General features: G+C 43.7%; 1 protein-coding gene across 1 annotated transcript in view; it reads right to left on the bottom strand.

The window, feature by feature from the left end:
* EXT1 (exostosin glycosyltransferase 1) overlaps positions 1-22286 on the bottom strand; it is a 186584-nt gene that overhangs the window by 13533 nt on the left and 150765 nt on the right. The window contains exons 2-7 of the mRNA XM_069779945.1: positions 17725-17818; positions 14875-14982; positions 10997-11116; positions 4745-4877; positions 3291-3409; positions 2458-2553 (exon numbers count right to left, since the gene is read on the bottom strand). Of these exons, the coding sequence (XP_069636046.1) occupies positions 2458-2553; positions 3291-3409; positions 4745-4877; positions 10997-11116; positions 14875-14982; positions 17725-17818 (670 nt within the window). The remainder of the gene's footprint in view (positions 1-2457; positions 2554-3290; positions 3410-4744; positions 4878-10996; positions 11117-14874; positions 14983-17724; positions 17819-22286) is intronic.

Raw genomic sequence — 22286 nt, forward strand, 5'->3', positions numbered from 1 at the left:
CTGAGAATTACATGTACCTACAGCTTCTTTAGGGAGGACATTTTCCCTGGTAGCTAGGACTGTCCCTCTGCTCTCCTACAGGGTGTGAGGATCAAAGATAATGAAAGCTGAGAAGGACTTTGCAGCATTCATAAGGTTACGCAGCTGGGAAGCCAAGCAGTCCAGGCTGTGTGTGAAGGATGTTATGCTACCAGGATGGTTCCCCTGTAAAGTGGAACAGCTCCATCTCTGTGCATTACTGTTGTATCCACAGGCAGGTGCTGCCAAGTGGTGCAACATTTTCCATCAGAAAAGGAGTATCGTAAGGAACATGTCTATCAGTCAAGCTTCACCTGCATCAAGAATTATATTGGTACTGTAGCATTTTTAAAAGTCACATTCTTACATGACAGAACTATATATATAAAATCTATATGCAGAATAAGCTTTTAAAAACTATGGCAGGACAGTTCTCAAAGTAATAGGAAATAGATGGGAAAGCAGGATCAAAAAGATAACAGCAAGAAATGAGAATCCTTATGGTTTCTTTAGCAGACTAATTAGCACCTTCTGAGAACTGATGAATAGTAACAAGGACACAACACTATTTGTTTCCCTCATTTGCTAGGAAAAATAGCCTGGCTAGCTAATAGACTTCTCTTCCAATTTATTATGCCAAGAAAACACTACAAAAATCAGGCCCAGTAAGAGGAAATCACTGTATGGAAACAGGGACATGGTCACTTCTGCGTCCCCTGCAACCTGTTTAGAAGCAAGTCTTTGGAATCTATGCCTCAATCCAGAGAAAATTCTGCCTCCATAATCAGGATGTTCACAGTGTCTGTCTGGAGTGCATCCCTTCATCACTATGATGGCCCCAGTCTGGGGAGGCACTGGCTGTGAGGAGGAGGTGATCTGGCAGGCGTTGATGGTTTTGCTTTGCTTACGCTAAGTCAAAGCAGAGCAAGTGGTCGGCAGGAGACCCACATTCTCACCCCAGCTCTTTTACAGACCATATAAAATTGTCAAATAGTACAACAGTCAGGACTACTCATGTATTTGTTTTTGTAGCTAAATCTCCCTTTTGTAAAATAGGTGTGATATATATAATTTGATTCCATGGGGAAGAGTGAAGGTTAGGTAAAGGCAGACCTCTGTGATCACCTGTACAGAGTAACTGTGCCTGCCAGTATGCTTCAGTTAAGTCTGAAGATTAAAAACAGTTCCTTTGTGCAACCTTTGAATTGCACTGCTCTGGCTCTGCAAGCTTTGTCCAAACAAACAGCTTTTCCACGCAAGAAGCGATTTGGCATACATTGGGATATTAGAGGGAAGAGACTGTCCACTATAAACACACCTTTGTGTACTCAGGAGACTCATTTGTAATCTAAACAGTGCCTGGGGCCAATTTCTACAAACACTGTAGAACTGGTCAGAGATTTTCTTCTCTATCTCACCTCTGCAAGTTTTCCAAAAAGAAAGAAAAAACCCCACAACATTCAAAAGGCTCAGAAATCACTACAGCCTTTCTTGGCCCTGCAGCAACTCTCCTGATACTGTTTACATGGCTAGCTAAGGCAAGAGCCATTAGCTTGCCAACCTCGCAGGGCTCTCGCTTTCCCCTTGTTAAGGTGACTGGGGGAAAAGACCAAAGACAGGACTATAAATTCAAAATACGATTGTAGAGCCAAAGCAACTACAAGTTCCCTTTGCAAACACAGAGCTCAATAGCCAGCTGACAGAGATTGCAGAGGGGACCAGCCCAAATCTGTCTCAGTTAAGAGTCTAGAAGCATGAAGTCTTGCTTCTCTCAGGCCTGCATTTGGAAAGGAATCATCCACTTCAGTGTGGATTCCTCTTTTCTCATCTAGGCAGTTTCTGTTTTGACTTTGTGGAAGTGCAAACAAAATAGTGTTTTGTACAGCAAGAGATGACACGGTGTTTTTGTTCCCACGCCAAGTGTCCCTTGTCCCTTCCTTTTTTTTGGTGGTGGGATCACATCACTGGCAGCAGTACCCTACAAGGCCACGAGAGAAGGTACTTTTCAAAGGTGAGTTAACACCATTCATTTTCATCTCTTCCTCTGCCTTTGAGTCCACAGCTGACCCCAAAGTCTTGCATCTGATTGCTCAGACTCAACAAATCCCGCTGCATCACTACTTTCATGCACCTGCAGAGAGACAGAAATCTCCAAAGATGGGGTCAGCACTACCTACTCTCAGGGCCACATTTCAAAACTGGGTCCCACCTGTGAATCTCAGATTCATGGCATTAATTGCCATGCTGATAATTTCTGAGAGCACGGGCCTCATGCATGAAACACGAATCTGTGACCAAGCTGGTACAAAAGGCCAAGGAATAGAAAGGAGCTGTCACTCCATTGGGAACTACAAAGCTTTCACCAAAGCAGCTGGAAAAATAAATTCTGGTCACACTGAAGAACATAGGCAATCTTTTACCGTGTTTCTCTCCACCTACCTTGCTCTCTCCTTCAATGACTATGACAGGCACAGAAGTGGCAGGCCAGCGGTGTTTGGCTGGGAGGGGTTTATCACAATTCCATAAAACAATAATCTAAAAGACAATATTGGACCATGATCAGAGACATTTGTGGCAATGCAGTCCAAACCCTAAGGACTCAGATCTCCAGACAGAAATGTTAAATTCAGTTAGGAATTTCAAAATCAACAACAATGATACAAATCTGTATAAAAATAACACTTCCTACAGTAATTTCACCCATCCTGACTATTTACAATATACATCCTCTGAGGCAAATATAGGCTGGACGGGAACTCAGGAAGTCTCTATCATCTCGGCCAGGTCATACGGATGTCAATGATTTATTTTGGCTCTCATTAAAGGCTAAACCACTTGTGACACTCCACTGCAAGAGGGTGCTCCTACTGAACTCCCCAGGGTTTCTTTCAGAGAAGCCAAAATCCTGGCACTGCTGAGTCTAAGAGACACAGCAGGAGGAAGGAAGATCACATAGGGGCTCTTGAGGCACAGACTTCCTTTTGCAGTTTGCAGCACATGCAATCCTGATCTTTAAAGTGCAGTCATTATTTTACCTGCCTCATGAAACAAAGGTGTTTAGTTACTGTCTCTGCTCCACTCCCACTGTACTCAGAATTTTTGTTTCCCATGCATGCAGGTCACAGACAGTAGAAATCACAGAGAAAAGAAACATCAGAATTGAAACAGGGGGATGAAACAGGACTGAGAAGATCTGAAGTCAGTAGGCTCTTCACTCCTGGGATAATAGTTTTGTCTCCATTGTGATTTGAGAGTCAAACAGCGCTGCTTACCTGTGCACAGTACTGGGACTTCGCTACAGCAACCAGGAGTTTCAGCACAGGCTGAGACTGGGAAACCAGGGGAGTTACTGCGTGGATAACGGCAGTGAATGTGGAAAGAGGCTTCAGACCTGAAGTGAAGAGATATGTGTTCAGTAAAGACAATATTGCCCCAGTTAGTACAGATTAAAGGACTCTGGAGATGGAAAAATAATCTGCACTTAATGCAAACCTTGCCATGTTTTTTTAGGCCATCTCCTTTCGTCTCAGATACTAGGATACCAGATGCTTCAGAGAAGATCACACTTCCCTTTAACTCCCACACCCTCTGAAATCCCTGACTTCAACACAATTACTGCCTTTTCTTACTCACTATTTCCACAGATGTCCTGCAATCTCTTTCTTTCATCCAGTTTGTCCCACAGATAACATTGACATCTAGTTTGTTCAATCAAGTGTCTTTCTTGACACGAGCTCTGTTTTGCTGCCTGGCTCTGGATGCTTGATGTTTTCTACAGATTATCTACACAACTTCCAGAAGCTTGTTCAGTTTCCTCAGTTCCATTACGGCCTCTGTCAGATTTTTCCTCTTTCTGGGTCAATCCCCATCCACATGCATCTTCAATTACCTCCTGAGCTGATAATTCTGCTTGCATCCTTGCCTTCCATTCTGATATTTTTGTCTCGCTATGATTTCCTTTTCTGCCTGAAATAACAAATCCTACTGGTGTCTACCCTTCATTACTGCTCTCAATCTCATCTAAATTCATCTGTGTGGGGTCATAGTCATTTTTCATCAAAATTCCCACAGAAACCTTCTTCTCCCTTTTTAACATGGTAACTGTGAATTTTTAGCAGGTGAGCAGTACAGATCCACACAAGTGGGATGGCACAGGCTGAGCCAAAAGTAGCAGCAGTCTGGAAAGCAGGATCACTTCAGCCTGCAGGCACATTCCCCTGCAGAACTCATCGTTTGAGCCCTGCTTCAGGAAACATGAACCTAAGCTCTATTCATTCCTTCTAGTAGGATCCATATGAAGACACATAGTATAGAGAATAAATCCATACCAACTATGCACTCCAATAACAAGTGTCATGGGTAAATTACCACTTTTCCAATTTGCCAAGCAGAAATAAACAAAGAAAACAAAAAGCTATTCCTCTTATGTCCCCTTGGGCCATGAATGGGTCAGCAACTCAGGCATTAATTACTGGTAACTAAGAAGTATGAAGGGACATATATTTTTTTTAAACAATCTTTGCAGGGAAGAGGCACATGATGCATGTTGATGAGTCAGAGACATTCCAGTCTACAGTGGGCAGGGAAGATTGAGACAGGATAAACAAAACGCATCATTAACTAGAAATGAATGGTAAGTCACTTGGCACATGCTACTCAAAGATCAAATTCCAAATTTCCACTAGAAATTCCAAATACCACTAGATTATAGCAAGGATTTACTTACCAAGATTAGCATAGTAGTAAGGAAAATCTCCCAGATATGAGGAATACTGTGGCAGTACAAATAACCCTCCAGGATGTTTGTTCCATATTAAGCTGTTACGTGATATGTGCTTAAATATTCTGTCCTGAATAATCTGGAAAACAAGAGAGGTGATGATTTTTAAATAGATGGTAATAGTCACTGGTAGAAGCTTCAGGGACTCCAGCTGACTGGAATCATCACCCATTTTGCAAAAAGCTGAGGCACACAAATTAGTAGACATTCCTGCTTAATCTCTTTTAAAATGACACAGAACCTGCACATTTTGACACCACTTCCGCAGCTCAGGCTTTGTGCAATAGGTTTCAGAGCACCTCATTAGTCTCTCTGGACATGGGGACCTTGCAATTCATTGCATTTTGTATTTCAATTCAAATATTTTGTCTATTAGAGTATCTTAGCAGTTGTAAGCCCGATTAGTTCATTGTCAGTTTTACTATCCAGAACTCACAGAAAATAATTATTTGAGGATGGCATTACAAAGCTAGGTATTATTTTGAGATAATGAGAGCATTCAAAACCACAAAGACTTTCAGCAAATCATGCTGTACTGATTATTCTTTTTTGCTTAATTATAAAGGGATATTAGCATTCAAATACATCACAGATTCCACGTCTCAGTTCTCTAACAGTTCCTTGTTGGATGAAACAGAAAAAGATCTTCTGGAACTACTGTCTGTCTCTGCAGACGGCCACATAGATTCCTAGATTTTTAAGGTCAGAACAGATTGCTAGGTCATCTACTTTATTGTCTAGTATACCACAAGCCACAAAAAAAGAAACAAGGCTGTACAATTAATATTTATTTATAAAACTAATTACAGTTACTTCACATCAGATGCCTGTATGCAAGAACCATAGTGGTTCTTACACCAATGGGAGCTTTTTCAAACTTGCTGCAAAGGCATAACAAGATTCAGTGGTGGGAAGCTGTAACTGGACAAATTCAGCCTCCAGGGCTGGGACACCCTAGGTGGGGACACCTTCCACTAGACCAGGTTGCTCAAAGCCCCATCCAACCTGGCCTTGAACACTTCCAGGGATGAGGCATTCACAACTTCTCTGGACAACCTGTTGCACTGCCTCACTACCTTCACAGTGAAGAACTTCTTCCTTGCACCTAATCTAAATCTACCCTCTTTCAGTTTAAAGCCATTATCCCTTGTCCTATCCCTACCTGCCCTTGTAAAAAGTCCCTCTCTGGCTTTCTTGTAGGCCCCCTTTAGGTACTGGAAGGCTGCTATAAGGTCTCCCCGGAGCCTTCTCTTCTCCAGGCTGAACAACCCCAACTGTCTCAGCCTGTCCTCATAGGAGAGGTGCCCCAGCCCTCTGATCATCTTTGTGGCCTTCCTCTGGACTCGCTCCAACAGCTCCATGTCCTTCTTATGTTCGGAGCTCCAGAGCTGGAGGCAGTACTCCAGGTGGGGTCTCACGAGAGCAGAGTAGAGGGGCAGAATCACCTCCCTCGACCTGCTGGCCACGCTTCTTTTGATGCAGCCCAGGATATGGTTGGCTTTCTGGGCTGCAAGTGTACCTTGCTGGGTCATGTTGAGCTTCTTGTCAACCAACACCCCCAAGTCCTTCTCCGCAGGGCTGCTCTCAATCCACTCATCACCCAGCCCATATTTGTGCTTGGGATTGCCCCGACCCATGTGCAGGACCTTGCACGTGGCCCTGTTGAACTTCATGAGGTTCACACAGGCCCACCTCTCAAGCCCGTCAAGGTCCCTCTGGATGGCATCCCTTCCCTCTGCACCACATGAGTAAGTGTTGGCACAATGTCCTGGTTTCAGCTGGGATAGAGTTAATTGTCTTCCTAGTAGCTGGTACGGTGCTATGTTTTGAGTTCAGTATGTGAAGAATGTTGATAACACTGATGTTTTCAGTTGTTGCTCAGTAGTGTTTAGTCTAAAGTCAAGGATTTTTCAGCTCCTCATGCCCAGCCAGCGAGAAAGCTGGAGGGGCACAAGAAGTTGGCACAGGACACAGCCAGGGCACCTGACCCAAACTGGCCAACTGTGTATTCCATACCATGGGACGTCCCATCTAGTATAGGAACTGGGGAGTGGGGGCGGGAATCGCCACTCGGGGACTGGCTGGGTGTCGGTCGGCGGGTGGTGAGCAATTGCCCTGCGCATCATTTGTACATTCCAATCCTTTTATTACTACTGTTGTCATTTTATTAGTGTTATCGTTATCATTATTAGTTTCTTCTTCTCTGTTCTATTAAACTGTTCTTATCTCAACCCATGGATTTTGCTTCTTTTCCCGATTTTCTCCCCCATCCCATTGGGTGGGGGGGAGTGAGTGAGTGGCTGCGTGGTGCTTAGTTGCTGGCTGGGGTTAAACCACGACACGCAAGCAGCGGTTTTCCTGGAATTTTTGATTGCCAAAACAAAAAACACCAGTTACATTGTGCTAGACAATCCACTGCTGGTGGTGATATACGTACTGCTAAACTGGGCAAATGTTAGGTGTTTGCATGTTTGCCTGAATTTTGCCTACAGCCAATTACCATAGCTAATACGCAGTAATTTGCTCACATGAGTAAGTTAATTTAACTTATTTTTTTGGTCTCGGAATAACGAAGTTAGGACTGTATTTCCATCACTGACAAGAGCATATCTGAATCTTTCTGTTTGGAAAGTTAGGTGTATCAGTGTCAGACCTCCTGCATGGTAGTGGGAAGAGGAAAAAAAAGACGATGACTGCTGTTTCTCCATCTGCATGTTATGCCACTAGACAAAGACAGAACCTAGAAAGTACATATTTTCAAGTGTTTACCACAAAGCCTAAATATTACAGCTCCTTCCTCCTGCTTTCTCAGAACTGGGGCATAATCAGATAAGGAGAAGTCTGCAAATTTACATGGTCAGGAGGTTTTCACAGACGGTGGAGTTTTCCACCGCGCTGGCAGCCAACAAGGCTGCAGGGGAAACACATGGCTCGCATTCAATGCTGCCTCAGCGCACCCGGAGCGAGCGCAGCTCTAACACAGAGCAGGTCCCTGGTGCCACGCAGCACACGCAGCCTTCGGTGCACGTCAGGCACACAAATCTCACCAGCGTGGTTCCGTACCAGGCTGGGGAGCTGGCCTCGGTGATTTATCACAGTTAACAAATGGAAGATTAATTTATCACACTCCTGGTCTACATATGAAACCTAGCTGTCTGTCATGATAGAGAGGAGGAAAGACAACTTGGCAGAAAGAGAACAGAAAAGTATAAAAAAAGATAACATGGAGGACCAATCAATTAAAATGCAGAGTGTATAGTGTTGCACATACTGCAGAGACAGACAGCAGCTACACGGTCTCTCCAATGATGAGGCATGACAGGAAGTTTAATAAGAGAAGGAAGGGGTTAGGATCTCTGGCAAGATCTCCCTTTTCTTTTTGGAATTCATTAATAGTCCAATATTTTTGTCTCCCTCATCCTCACACTTCAAAAAGATTACATATTGCCTTAATCATTGCTGCTTCTCAACATGCCCCGGCCAAGCATCAAACATTTCTTGTCTGTAGTTTGTGCTGTCCTTCTCCCCTCCTCTTCCCAAGTGGAGGACTGAGCATGCCACACAGGGATTTAGAGATGTTTTGGGGTTGTTTTCAGAGAAGACCAAGCTCAAAAAGTGCAGATACACTGGAGCATGCGTCTGGATGTTGTTTGCAGCAGTCCACTGCTGCGCTGCCAGCGCTCCCACTCACCAGCCTGCAGCAGACACTCATGAACATCGTTTCCTAACCGACACCATGTCCACAGCACTGCGCAGTTCCTCTGTGCCTGCAATATGGCGCTGCTGGCCAAATGATTCAAACCTCTTATTTTGGGCTATAAGCTGTTTTGCTTAGGCCGCCAAATGCTGTGAGAAGATCAAGGACCTTAAAATGTGACTTAACGTTTTCAGAGGTGTCCAGGATAAAGGGCAGTAGAGAGCTGTGATGTCCTTGAAGACACTTGAGTTGGTGAAGACTTTCTAGACTGATATCCTCATATGTGGACATGTACCAGCACTGCAGTCAGCAGGCAAGTGATTATTCTGATGCTATCTAGCGTCATCACAGCACTCTGACACAACAGTGTTACAACTAAAGATGGATAACGTCCACCAGAAAGAAATAATCCTGCTAGGAATTTACTTCCAGGCATCAGATTTTAAGAAGAGGATATACTGCTTGCAGATTTCAGACACCAAAATCACTCCTCAACCTTTTTATTCCTTTCCTAAGGAAAGTTAACTCAGGACTTTTACTTAGGCAAGTTGAAATGTGAAACAAGTATCTGTTCGTAAGAACAGAATCCCTCTTAGCTGTCTCAAAAATTTCTGAGAGTCCTGAATTAAAAAATAAACAAAAAACCCCTCAAACCAAAACCACCCTCGCAAACAAATGAAAAAACCCAGAACATAACTTCAACACCAGGCATACATTACTGGGTTTCATTAAATTAAACCTTCCAGGAAGATTTTTGTTTTCACTTTAGTTTTTCCCCTCAGAGCGGAAACTCCAGCTTGCTGGTTGCCCAGCTGCTTCAGCTTTATTACGGGTTTTGCTGTCCCCTGAGCACCTGCGGCCACAGGGGCCAGCGTGTCCCAGGGCAGCGCTAAAGACATATCTGTGAGTGTTGGAGCTTGATGTGATGGACTCCAAGGCCACGGGGGCTGCAGGTTACGTCCCCTCAAGACCAGCCCCCTTGCAGGCAGGAGAGGGGCAGTGAGGAGAGCCGATCGACACTCTCCTTTTAGCAATCCCTGATGATAATGGGCTGCATGCAGGGAAGGGGCAGATGATACATGAGGCACCCTTGTTGTCCCTAGGAGGTAGATTTAGGTTAGATGTAAGGAAGAAGTTCTTCACTGTGAGGGTGGTGAGGTACTGGAACAGGTTGCCAAGAGAAGTTGTGGATGCCCCATCCCTGGCAGTGTTCAAGGCCAGGTTGGATGGGGCTTTGAGCAACCTGGTCTGGTGGAAGGTGTCCCTGCCCATGGCAGGGGGGGTTGGACTAGATGATCCTTAAGGTCCCTGCCAAACCAAACCATTCTATGATTCTATGATTCTGTAAGGGTAAATTAGACTGCAAAAACTGGCACATGGTCTTCCAGCCTTGTGAGTCTGATCCTGGCGTGGGCTGTGATAATTATCACTACCTCATCAGTGCTTATGGGGTTTGAGGATGCAGATCAGTTCCCAACAGGCAGCACAGATGAAGACATGCTCTTCCGAGGGCGAGAAGAGCGTTGCGAGGATAGCTATGCCAGGGGCTCTGATAATGTTCCCTGGCTGGTTTTCTTCAATGGCACAGAAAAACCTAAGGGACTGTCTTGCAGCAGCTGGAGGTAGATCAGCCACGGGCAACCTGTACTGCAGACAGCAGCACTCATTTGCAGTTTTCAGGGGAAAGCAAGCACAGCGGGAAATGTGGAGCTTTACAACTGTGCACAAAGATGGATGCAATTGCAGAAGCATTAGCATAAGACAAATGCATTTGCACCTACAAAGTGAGCCACTTCCAGCGGTAAAAGAGTGTCAAAAATTTATGTGCAAAATTGCGAAACAATTAGAAGAGAAACCTGCTTTTGAAATTGTAGCCTGGGCCCTACTTCTAAAGAGCCTTTCATCTCTCCTCTGCCTCTGCATCCAGAAAGGATTCTCTCCACATTTGAGATCATCTGTCTCCCTGTTTAATAGCAGTCTAATTATGATTATTCATTAATATTTTACAAGGATGATCAGGCCTTCCCCTTATGCTGTGTGTGGAGATAACACACAGTGATTTACAAGCCTCCTCCTTTTCCTTGAGCCAGACCAATAGCCCCAAGGCATCAAGATGTTAAGGTATGGTCAAGGAGGAGCTCTACAGCAATATTTTTTCCAAAATGAATTCCAGAAAGGTTTCTTAAAGAAACACATTGACTACCAATGACAAGGATAGTGATTCATAAGCCATAAAGATTTGCGAAGGCAAGATCACACATGACAACTCTCCCATGTGTAGGGTAGCTCCCATTTTTCACCGTGTCAGTTTTCTAATGTGGATTCTGATAATGAAGAAAGTACTTCCTTAGGGGAGAAAACTTATCAAGATGCTGAGCTTTTTTCCCAGTGACCAACTGCATGTCATGAAAACCAAGGTTCAACGCCAGCTGAGGACAGGAGCAGCTGGACAGGGATGGAAACTTCGCTGCTCGGCAAGGTCCCAGACAATTTTTACTCACCTCTAGTGTAGTCAATACAATCTTCTCAACTGAAGAAAAATAAGCCTCCCACAAGAACTGTGTCTGCTGTCTAAGTGCTAGGATTTTATCCTGATGGATAGACCTGATTGTAGAAGGAATCTGTAATACAAGATGTAATATAGTCAGAAGCTTCAGAAAACAACGCAATCTCATTAAATTAATATGCTGCTGACAAGCCCTCTCCTCTATTAGCAAGCTGCACAGCTTCAGTGCTCCTGTCCAACAGAGATGCGTGTGTCAACAGTTAAAGCCTTGATGTAAAACGAATGAGACACAACCCTTCATAACCTTTGGTACTGAATATATGAATTTTTTTTAACCTGCTCTCTTTTAGTTTTTGGTTGGTTTATGGTAACAAAAGCTCCCTCTACCCAGCGCTGTGGCATGGCACAGTAAGCAGCTCCTCCACACACCCCTCACGCACAAAACTTTTCATGGACTAGTATTTTAACAAACTAGTACTTGCAGGTCTTGAGAGTCCAACAATAAACCCCACTCTCAAAGTATATTAAAGGGATCTGGAATTGCATTTACCGCAGCATGGCAACACTAAGTGCCCTAAGGAAAACATAGCAACATCTTAAGTAAGACTCCACTTTTTGGGAGCCTGTGGATCAAATTCCATTTTACTAATTTCTGTGGGTGGAAAGAATAACGTCTCCCACAACACCTGTTATTCACAAGGGAAACCACTGCTTCTTTTTTCCCCTTTCCATTAAATCAACAGATTAATTCTGGTATAAGTTGCCTTACAAATAAAACCCAAATTGTCCTGCTGCAATGCTTTGCCATTAAAAAATGTAACTGCTCAGTGAATCAGAAGGGGAGGGCTTCACTTCCACATCTTGCCCCATCCCCATGACCCTCTTCCACACTGGAGAGAAACTAATGTGCGTATGTGTCATTCTTTAACTTGGGACATTGACCAAGGCCTCCAGTACACCACTTTGACAATGCAAACTGACATTATCAAGGGAATTTAACTGCAATTTGCTTCGATTACAAGAGCTACTCAGAGTACCACAAAGGCATCTCCGAATCATTGCTGATTTGTGTTCATTTTTTCTGGGAATGAAGAGTTGTGCTTTTGTGCCTACTTTTTTGTGATTTCGGATTATGCCACCTTGTTCTCAGACACTCATTTCTCACAAATCTTTCACCTAAGTCATTAGTTGTAAAAGCATATACCTGGGCTGTGTGTTGGTTTTGCACATCCCAGCTTATTCTGAAATTTATCTGCACCCCACCACATCTTGCCCTTTCCTGACCAGAACACACTTTGCTTATTCCTCAAATATTCTGAGAGGTGGCAGTGATCATTATTTGCTTTCACATGCTCCTGAATCAAATGACTTCACACAAAACATTTTCCTGAAGAAAATTTGAGACTTTAAGAATTTATGTATAAAAAATTTCCACAAGAATCATTAAATTCTTTACTGCATAGTTTGCATCCAGGTCTGGACACTGTGTCCAAAAGGACCATGGCTCCACAGGGTGCACTGTCAGACGGGACAACCTCTACTCCGTAAGCCTTTCGTCTCTAAAGATCTTCATCTCAGAGACATTGCTAAGTATCATACAGAATTTGAGCTCATGAGAGAGTTAGCACTACAGCAAGTTGGAACAGAAGAAAATGGTCAGACTGTCAAAGATGGTACTTTACATTCCTTCGCTATAGGCCCTTTAGGTAAAATGTAGGTCTTTACGTACAATATTCCCTGCAAAAATAGTATGAAAGATAGAAGCTAAAAACATGTATTAGTACTTGTTTTTCTAACTGATCATGTCACTATTTGTGACGTGATGCAGTAAATAACTGCATCAAATTTCATCTTTTGGGGTGAATATTCTTTCTTTTCAGTACTTTTCCAGTACGTTCCAATAAGTAGAGGGATAATGAACATTACCTATACTGGCTGCACACACATGTGTATTAATCACACCCGGGATCATTACCAGCACCAAACACAAGATCAAAGTCACTTCACAGTGGTGATACGGCATTTTTTCTATAAACTTAAAACATTGCACTGCATTATGTGCAATCTTGCGTGTATGTGCGTACGTGTGTGAGCGACAAATAAAATCAATACTCATTCTCAGCTACGCCTTTTGAAAGGGAAGGCTGCTCTGACTGTGAAGGTTACTGCAAGAAGTTATGGTTTTACAGACCACACCATGCTTGCGAGTGCCTGCAAACACAATGTCAAGGTTAAAAAGAAGCCTTGGTGCCTGCTCTGTTACAACATCTGGAAAGAAAAATCAGAGCTCCCATTTTAACTGCATTTGCCTATTAGTTATTAATCTACTTGTCCAGAAAGACAGGTGGGGAAAATGATGTATTAATACTAATCTGGCAGGATTACACTGGAATTATTAGAACGGGATGACATCTTAATAAAAGGTCATTTCAGTAATAAGTAGGGGGAAGGGAAAAACCACCCTGCACAAATAAATGCAGAAAGGCTGGGTTAAGCTCTCCCAGCGCTATGATGAGGAGAATATGCAAATAAAAACATCCGAGCTGCTCTCAAACAGGAAATGAAAAACTGTAACATAACAAAAACATTTCCCAGAGCAGACATTCAGGCCCTCTGCCAGCTCTTTAAAAACACTGTTAATAACGGTGCAGTAGCTGCTCAATATGGAAGCAGCTGTGAAGAGAACGAATGGCATGTTACCGGAAAGCAGGAAGATCAGCAAATTATTATTATTTAAAGAGAGAAATAATTTTGCTCAGAAAAATGTGCTGTCCACAGAAGCAAAAATCAAATGGCCCTTTTATATTTACAGCTTGTATCACATTAAGGAGAATAGGCAGCACTGTGCAAGGCTTGCTAGGCCAGCTCTTCATGAATATTTACTTCTTCAGACAAGTAAAGAGGCATCTACTGAGATTTTCAAAGGTACTTCATTTTTGGGGTGCCAAGACACCTGTACCTTTGAAGGCTTCTCTTCATGGGTGACAAGAGCTTGCCACTCTGGCAATGAGTTAAATTCAACCATAACCGCCCCCGCACCCTCCCAACCCCTTAGTGGCTACTTAGTGGCTATTCCAGATCTCATGGATCTCAGCTTCATGCTGGGCAATGGCATTTGATCAAATGCTACTTTGGGGAAACCAATTTTTCAAGAACTCTTCCTAACATCAAGTTCTCCACATACTTTACAGAATGTATTTAGACCATACAACCCACTAGGGAAACAGAAAAAAAAATAATCTAGTGAATCTAAAACCAAAGTAGATACTGAAGGTAGCAGGGAATTTCTAACTTCTCAACCTGCTTTTGTTCTATGATCTCAAGGAGATTAACAATTAGTGACATGAACACTGCTTCAGAAAGCAATGTTACATAGTCCAGACACCAGAAAAGGGACAGATTCTGCTTCCCACAAAACTGTTAGGTGGTAACTCCTGCCTGAGAAAATACCTGCTTTCCTGAGGAGTCCGTTCAGTACCTGCCAGCCAGACACACAGTGCTGGTGGGACCCCTGAGGATAAACTATTTCTGAAGGACTAGAGCAGAACCTGCTCCAAATGTTTTCTCTCTCATCACAGGACAGCTCTGCCTCAGAGAGTCATCCAGGTGCTCCACACCAGAAGAAATTTCATGCTCCTAGGAAAAATAAGAGTCTCCTGCATTTAAGAATCTGGCCTGGTGGCTGCAATGACCTTCAGGTCAAAAAATGAATGATGTCATATTAAATGTGTTCATAGCAAGTGTGACACAGACAATCCCTTCATGATAAAAATTCTTTTACAGCCCTGACCTTTTGGATTCATCTTCCCCGTCCATTTAGATGACAGCGGCAATAATCAACTGATCTGCTGAAGGCCGTAGTCTTTTTCTTACCTGTAATAACAATCTCTCATCGCCTATGACGGCAGCTTGGTTCCAATCAATCACTTCCGAGAATGGCAACTCCCATCCGTTGCTGAGCATAACCGGGACGCAGGCAGCCTGTACGCACACAGAGGCATTGCAGTCGTTAGCGGGTACCCCATGATTAGGGCAAGCTTTGAGGTTTGCACCAACACCATGACCATTGTCTTCTGCACAAGCTCAGAAGGAGAGGCAACACGGCAAAGAATACCAGAAGCTAGAGGCCGCAGGAGGGCAGCCCAAATGTTTATGGTTCTCCATTTTGTGCTTATACATATTCACTGAAAGGTGGGGTTTGCATGGAGAGTGGCATTTGAAATCTGGTGCTTACGCTGCCAGATGAGGGCAGAACTGTTAAAATGTTACAGAGGTAATATCAGAGAATTTAATACAAAATGATGGCCTCCCTTGCTGCTTTGTGAACTATTCAGCAGGGAGCTAACTCCCTCAATTTTTATAATATGTTGCAAGACAACCCCACAGAAAATATAGATCATATTAAATTCCAGAGCACTTTTTCCACAAAGGAGAAAGGAATTCCCTATCCTGTTTGATATCAACTCTCCAAACAGAGGGAACTGTACAACCACAACTCATCTGTCACCACCTGTCTACAAAAATAAGAATTGCCTTCTGTCTTAAAACAAACAAAAAGCATACACATTTAGTATCTATTTCATACCAGCATGATCTGTCTAAATTATTTAATCTTCTATGAGTTGCGCAAGGTCCTCTGCACAGACAGCAAGTTTGCGAATATTTAGTAAACAGGGCAGTTATTTCTGTAAACAAATGATCTCCACTATGTTCTGGTCAGCTGGATCACAACATAAGATCCAAACCAAAAACCTCCTGATGTGATGAAAGAACCTATTACCAGAGGATCTGCATTGAGCCTTTGCTCTGGTTCAGTTTCTTTTGGATCAAGCCAAGCTTAAGTGCTCTGAATTTGGTCTGGTCTGGGCTTCAGACCTCTCCATACCTCCGAAAAGATGGTATAAAAGGGAACCTTTCAGACCGCTGTACCTTCCTTGGCAACATGTACTACACATAGGATCTTAGACCGGTCCAGCCTCTGCATTACAGCAATGCTTATAATGTGTAAAGAACTGTGATCTTCTGTAAGGAAATCACATTAGTGCATGAAAAAAGCCAACCAGAAAACACTTAGCAATGTGTTTTCATGTTTAAAACATTCCACTAATGTGGATTACATCTTTCAACATGCCCTGGAGCCAGACAAAAATTGGGAATTCATCATAATCAGTGAATACTACTGCTAGCCTGCTAGGAAAATCCTCAGTGCCTGCATTTTATCATCATCGACCAGGAGCCTCCAAGTTCTGTACAGTGAGGTACGCTCCCTGCTTTCTTCTCCTGAGACGATGTATCTAACAGAAGCTGCATGACTTGTGGCCCAGATGAGAGAAGAGCTGAGCAGTGCTCTTCAGGAGGATCTGAAGTGACTCTTCATCCCAAATAAGCCAGTCCCACTTCTTCCTCCGAAGAGGCTGGAGAGGGAACAGCACTTTGCAGGCTATTATTCTGAGTAGGAGCAAAGAGGTGACAGTCCAGAACTTGGATCTCACATGTGACAGTAGGTATGGGGTTCAGTGGTTAAACCTAAGTGTCCAGCGCATTTGGGATGCTCTAGGGTACCCAAGAAACCCATCAAAGGCTGGCAGACACGACACAGGTTCTACTGGAAGCCTTCTGGAGAAGCAGCAGAAAGCCAGAAGGGTACTGCTGGGCTCCTAAAATGACATTACACACCTACACTTAGGTACCTGAATGCTGCTCTGCACTGCAGTCAACAATACTCTTTAGTAGAGCCTAGGACGTTTTGTGGTTGATGAAGAAAAGTGATGTGATGCTATTCATTAACAGCTTTACTGCCAATGCTGGGACGCTTTCCAAACGGCAAAAGGACACCCCGAGGCAGGACCCTGTAAGGTGTCCTTATTTGCCATCTCACTGACACCAAGAAGCGTCTCAGCCTCCCCTTCCCTCCACTCCAGCCCCCATAGAAATACAGATGCCAGTCCTAGAGGAGACTGCAGCATCTCCCAAAATGCTCTGTATGGCTGACTGAAGATCCAGGACTTCAGGGCTGAGCTAATGCTTGCCAAAAAAAACGTCATGCTGGCTGCAGCTGGAGTAGGTCAGTGTCAGGCTTGATCACTATGTTGCCAAGTCCTGCTGCCACAGTGACTCAGGAGTCCCTTTGCATTGCCCTCTGCTGCTGGCCAACAGCAAAAAAAGGGAGACCATTAACCAAAATGTTTTTAAAAAGTGAAGGGGATTCAGGTGCCATCCGAGACACACTGTGAGCTTCCTGAGATCAGCCTATATCCAACTTCATGTGAAGGTTCCATCTGGGGCTTTACAGCCTCCAGGCCACCTTCTGCATGTTCAGCAAGGATCATCTCAAGACAGGCAATGCATAAGCAGGTCTGTTCTAGCTACGTGAAAACAAGCTATTTTTACTGCCCCAGGGCTTACTTGTAGAGGCCAGTGTCTCCCACGGGAAGTCTCACAGCTTGATAAAATACTGCTCTAAACCGGTCCAACCTCTCGGCCTTACCACATCCAGGGAAACCCTCTTCCTGGAGGTAACGCAATTCAACCTTCAGATGAGCTCAGTGTTCAGCTCCTCCTGGGAAGAAGCTGCCAATTGCTCCAGAAGTATGAATAGAGGCTTTTGCAAAGTGGATTACTGTCCACTAGGGAAATGAAACACATTTCCCTCCTCCCCACCTCCTTGCTATTGCACGCTGACTTGCGGCCAATGTAGCTGATGCTTTAAGCTGCAGCTCTTACCTGCAAGGCTTCCAGAAACCTGAAAGAGCCAAGCCTGCGGCCACGGGGAACCAGACAGAAAGTGGCATTGTGCAGCATTTCACGGTAATCATACCTAACAAGAACAGGGGAGAAAAGAGAAAATTCAATTAGCGGTGAGTGCTAGAGTAACTGGGCGTGAAAATGCAAACAGCTGTTGAGACACATCTGGATAAAATTATCCCCAACCAAGACTGCTCACCACCAGGTTAACTAGCTCCCTCCGTGCACGCATGTGTCAGCCGTCTCCCCGGCTCCTTTTTGTTCATCCTCAGGAGCAACCACCATAGGAGAGAGCTGGGGAGAGTGGTAATGCAACTGAGAGGGAAGGAAATAATTTTGCCTTTGCAATAATCAGCCATTTTTATAAAAACAGGTGTGCATGAGTTCTAAAAACAAACTTATACTAAATATTTTGATACCCAAAGCATTGTTGCAGCACTTCTATGACCCTGATTTCTATTCAGATTTAGACAAAGTCATGCACAAATGCATTCATTTCTGCACAGGAGGTTTGTACAAAACAAAAAATATTCAAACTATGCCAAAGAAACCTTCCCTTATCAAGCAGGCACTAAAAAAGGACGAGGGGTTACAATGAGTTGGTGGTTATTGTCAAGTGTGGTGAGAAGGATAAACTGCCAAATTTTGGCGATTAACCACATAGCTGCAATGACCCCTGCTCCTCTGAATTAAAATTTTAAGTGCTTATAGACACTCCTGGGTTTTTTTCCGATTCCATCAATCACCTCAAAACCATTCACCAAAACCACACATCAAATCCTAACAGTTTCCAGCCTGTTATTAGCTAATCGTACTTCTGGCAAACCCATGGAACTGCGAATGGCATCAACCTTGTCTGAGACAAAAGGATCCAGATTAAACACCCTCCATTCTCCAGAGTGTCCTGGACTCTGCAGACAGATGTTATTTTGACAGTAACTTGTGGCACTGAAATTTTCTAACACTAATAATCTAATTTAACCACAGCCTGCAGGCAGAGCCATTTTTTTGTATGCATGTATATGTCTATGTATATACATATGTACATGATTATATTTTATATATAAAAACCTCCAGATCTGCGTTTGTATTCTCACACAGGCCAGACAGATGGGAGTAAGCCAATTTTCAATTATAAGCTCCGTCTTTAGGAAGAGACATCTTGCAAAGGCCCATTTGCTTAAACAAGCGTGTATAGCTAATTTGCACAAGAAAAGGTCACTGTGAATGGATTAAGATTATCTGCACTGAGAGTAAAATAAAAACCCTCGTTGCATTAATTAAAACTACAAAACAGACTTCAAAGTACTTTTTTTTTTTTTTTTAATCGTATCTCAACTTTGGTTAAAATACATATACACATATTCCAACTGAGTGGCAGCAATTTCTTTTTCTCTGTGTGGGATATTGATTGGCAGCCATGTCCCAGCTCACCAGCCAGCAGTGACACAGCACACGGGGGAAAATATTAGGAAACTGGAATACCAAAATAATAAAAAAAGTTGCCATTTTAAAGCATTCCTTTTTTACACACCGAGAGGTCTGAGGCTCATTGCTTTCACTGTATATTGCATGACAGAAAATGTTAATAAATACCAAAAATAGAATACCCCGTAGGGCTAGAATACGCCAGTCAGAAGTCCCCCATCATTAGCTAGCTAAAAATGTAAAATCCTGTTAATACCCTGGAATGCAACAATATCCACGAAACGTCAATGACAGAACCAGAACACAAAGAAAAGCAGAGAACAAGGCCAGCATAAGGGAGTCCTCCATATGCCACTGACATCTTACATTGGGCACCTTTTCTTTCTTACCTAATTTGCTGATATTAGTATAGATTTACAAAGGAAATAAAAAGAAAAGGACTTTGTTGACCATTTCCCACCTGGAAACCAGTTAGCGTCTTGCTCCCATTTGTGCGTTTTAAAGCCTAACGTGTGATTTATTGCTGAGCTCTGGCATAGCACGGTTCATGGTCATCAAGCAATTTATCTACATCACACGTACACAGAGAGCCTCATCCTAACCTTGATGTATGGGCACAAAATTTCCACTCACTTCAGACGCGCAAATACAACAGGAGCAGACCCACAGTAAAGCAATATCCACCGAGAGCTACTGCAGCAAATGAACTGCACCAGAGATTCTTCTCACGAACAAATTTCTCTGCAATTTCAACCCAAATGTTTTAAGGTGACTTGACATGATCTTTGAGCACAGTGCTAAGGGACTGGTTTCCAGTTTATTCCCCCTCAGCGACCACTCCAGGATCAAGCATCTATTTGAAAACCTTAAACACTAATGTGTTAATTTTACTCCTACTAGTTCATGGGTAGCACGCAAAGCAATGGGGACACCCTGCCTTAGCTGAAAGACAGAAGATAGCCCAGTAGGTTTAAATACGGATTCAGAAACGCCTTTCACACAACACATGCAGCCAGCCACAAATACATAAACATCTCTGTCAAGCTGCAAGCACAACTTTGTAATTTGAAGCACTGCTTGCGGAGGAAATCGTTTACATGTTCAGAGGCGAGTCTGCAGCAGGGATCATTTCATGTTTTTCTCAGACTGCCAGGCAGCATTCGGAGGAGACCTTGGCCACAACCACAGTACCTGGTGAATGAAGCTCCAGCCCACAGGCCATGGGGGGTACAATAGGTGTCAGGGAAACTCAGTTTCAGATTCCTTCCCATTGAGCCCCGTAGGAACCACCCACACAGCAGGAGGTTTGAGCTTTGCTGGTGTTTTGGCGGGGAGGGAGTATTTCTTATCAACAATTGGCATTTTTTTCCACATAGGAAGCATACGCATCTCACCTGAAAGCATCTCTGCACTTCCCTTAACTCTGACTTGAAATGCTTTCAGTGAAGTCAGTGAGATAATGTCTATGATTAAAGGTAGGTATCTGAGTTAAATCTTTGCTGGACTTAAAATTTCTCCTTTACTTGTCCAGGAGAGAAATCAGAGCTGGTGCAAACATCCAGGAACACCCTCTCAGCTACAGGAGGACACTTGCGCATTAAGTACTGACCTGGCAGCTATTGCAAATACCAGTATCGCATCAACGACGGGCTTGATTTCCCCACCATCTTCACTGACTAATCTCAACAAGACCTCAGGGAGGCAATGAAGTATTATAACCCTGCTCACAACTGGAGGAGGGGCCTTAAGTTACAGAGAAAATAAAGTGTGCAGAAGAGGTTCTTCCAGAGCCGCCTCTTCTTCTTCTCCCCTGGCAGTGGGGGTTATATCTGTTTTCAGAACTACTTATTTCCATTAGCCGGTACGTCTGAAGATGGCAGGGAGATTTGTTATGGTCTTCCAGCTTGCATTGCTGTGGTTTCTGCAAACCCAGAGCTGCCAGCTTGTGGGGACAGTTCTGCATCACCTGCCTATCCAGACGCCCTCGTTTTACCCGGCTACGGAGGTTTTTCAGGCTCCACTTGCAGCTGAGGAATCGGAGCGAAGACCGTCACCGCACGGGTGGCCGGCTGGGCACTTCTTCCTTACTTGTGCTGCTTCGGTGTCACGCTCCTTCTGGCGCTTTCCTTTCCTTTCTTTTCCTTTCCTTTACTGCTGGCAGTTAATCTTCCCGAGCATTTTACTGTAGGAAAGCTTTGAGAGGAGTTCTCTGCTTTGCTCAGACGGTATTTATTTCCAGAAAGCTCCTGGTTTCCATGTTAGAAGACTGCTGGGGAGAAGGGGCACGCCCTTATTGCTTATATTCCTGTATTGCTTCATTCTGCACGCTTGCACGGAGGCAACATTTTACTGCCAATTTTAGGGTCGGCTTGGCCTGGGCCTCAGCTGCATCATTCAAACATGTTAAAATCCAAAATGCATATGCCTTTAAAATGACAGTTGGGGCTTTAAAACTAAAATAGCTGCAGATTTAACCCAAAGCTGGCATCCCTCTGTAAGGATCAACAGTGTGTTTTATTAACTTTCAGGCTTCCTTCCGTAATGATTAAGTGCACCTTGTTCATAGCTAATACCTTTTTAGGCAGCATAAAAAAATAGCTCTATTTGTAATCAATGCTAATTTATTCACACTTTAATTGAAATATCCCCTCCCTGCTACCACCCATAGCTGAGAAAACATGCTCGGCCCCATCTATCATGCAGGTGTGAACACTGCAACGCCGTGTGGGCAATTATCCGAAGCAAAAACGCTGCTCAGCCAAATGCTTTTACCATTTTAACTTCTTGATCCAACACATTGCTTCTGTCTTTCCCCACCCCACCCCCTTTTTTTTTTCTTCTGATGTGCCGATCTTGTCAATCAGCACGTGGATTAGAGGGCTGCTTGGGATTCCTGGTTCACCATTATCCCAAGGAGCCCAGGCAGGCTGCAGAGGCTCTGCAGCGACTAATCAGCCATGCCATACATTCCTTCTTACAGCTTAAGCATTTCCCCATGTCACTACACTTAAAAGATTATAAACTAGCCTGGGAAACATTTTCACTATGAATTTTAATATAAACTATTTTTTTCCAAAGCCACATCATCATGACCATTGATTGAAGAGAGGTCT

The sequence above is a fragment of the Haliaeetus albicilla genome, chromosome 3, assembly GCF_947461875.1.
Source record: "Haliaeetus albicilla chromosome 3, bHalAlb1.1, whole genome shotgun sequence".
Classification (NCBI taxonomy): domain Eukaryota; kingdom Metazoa; phylum Chordata; class Aves; order Accipitriformes; family Accipitridae; genus Haliaeetus; species Haliaeetus albicilla.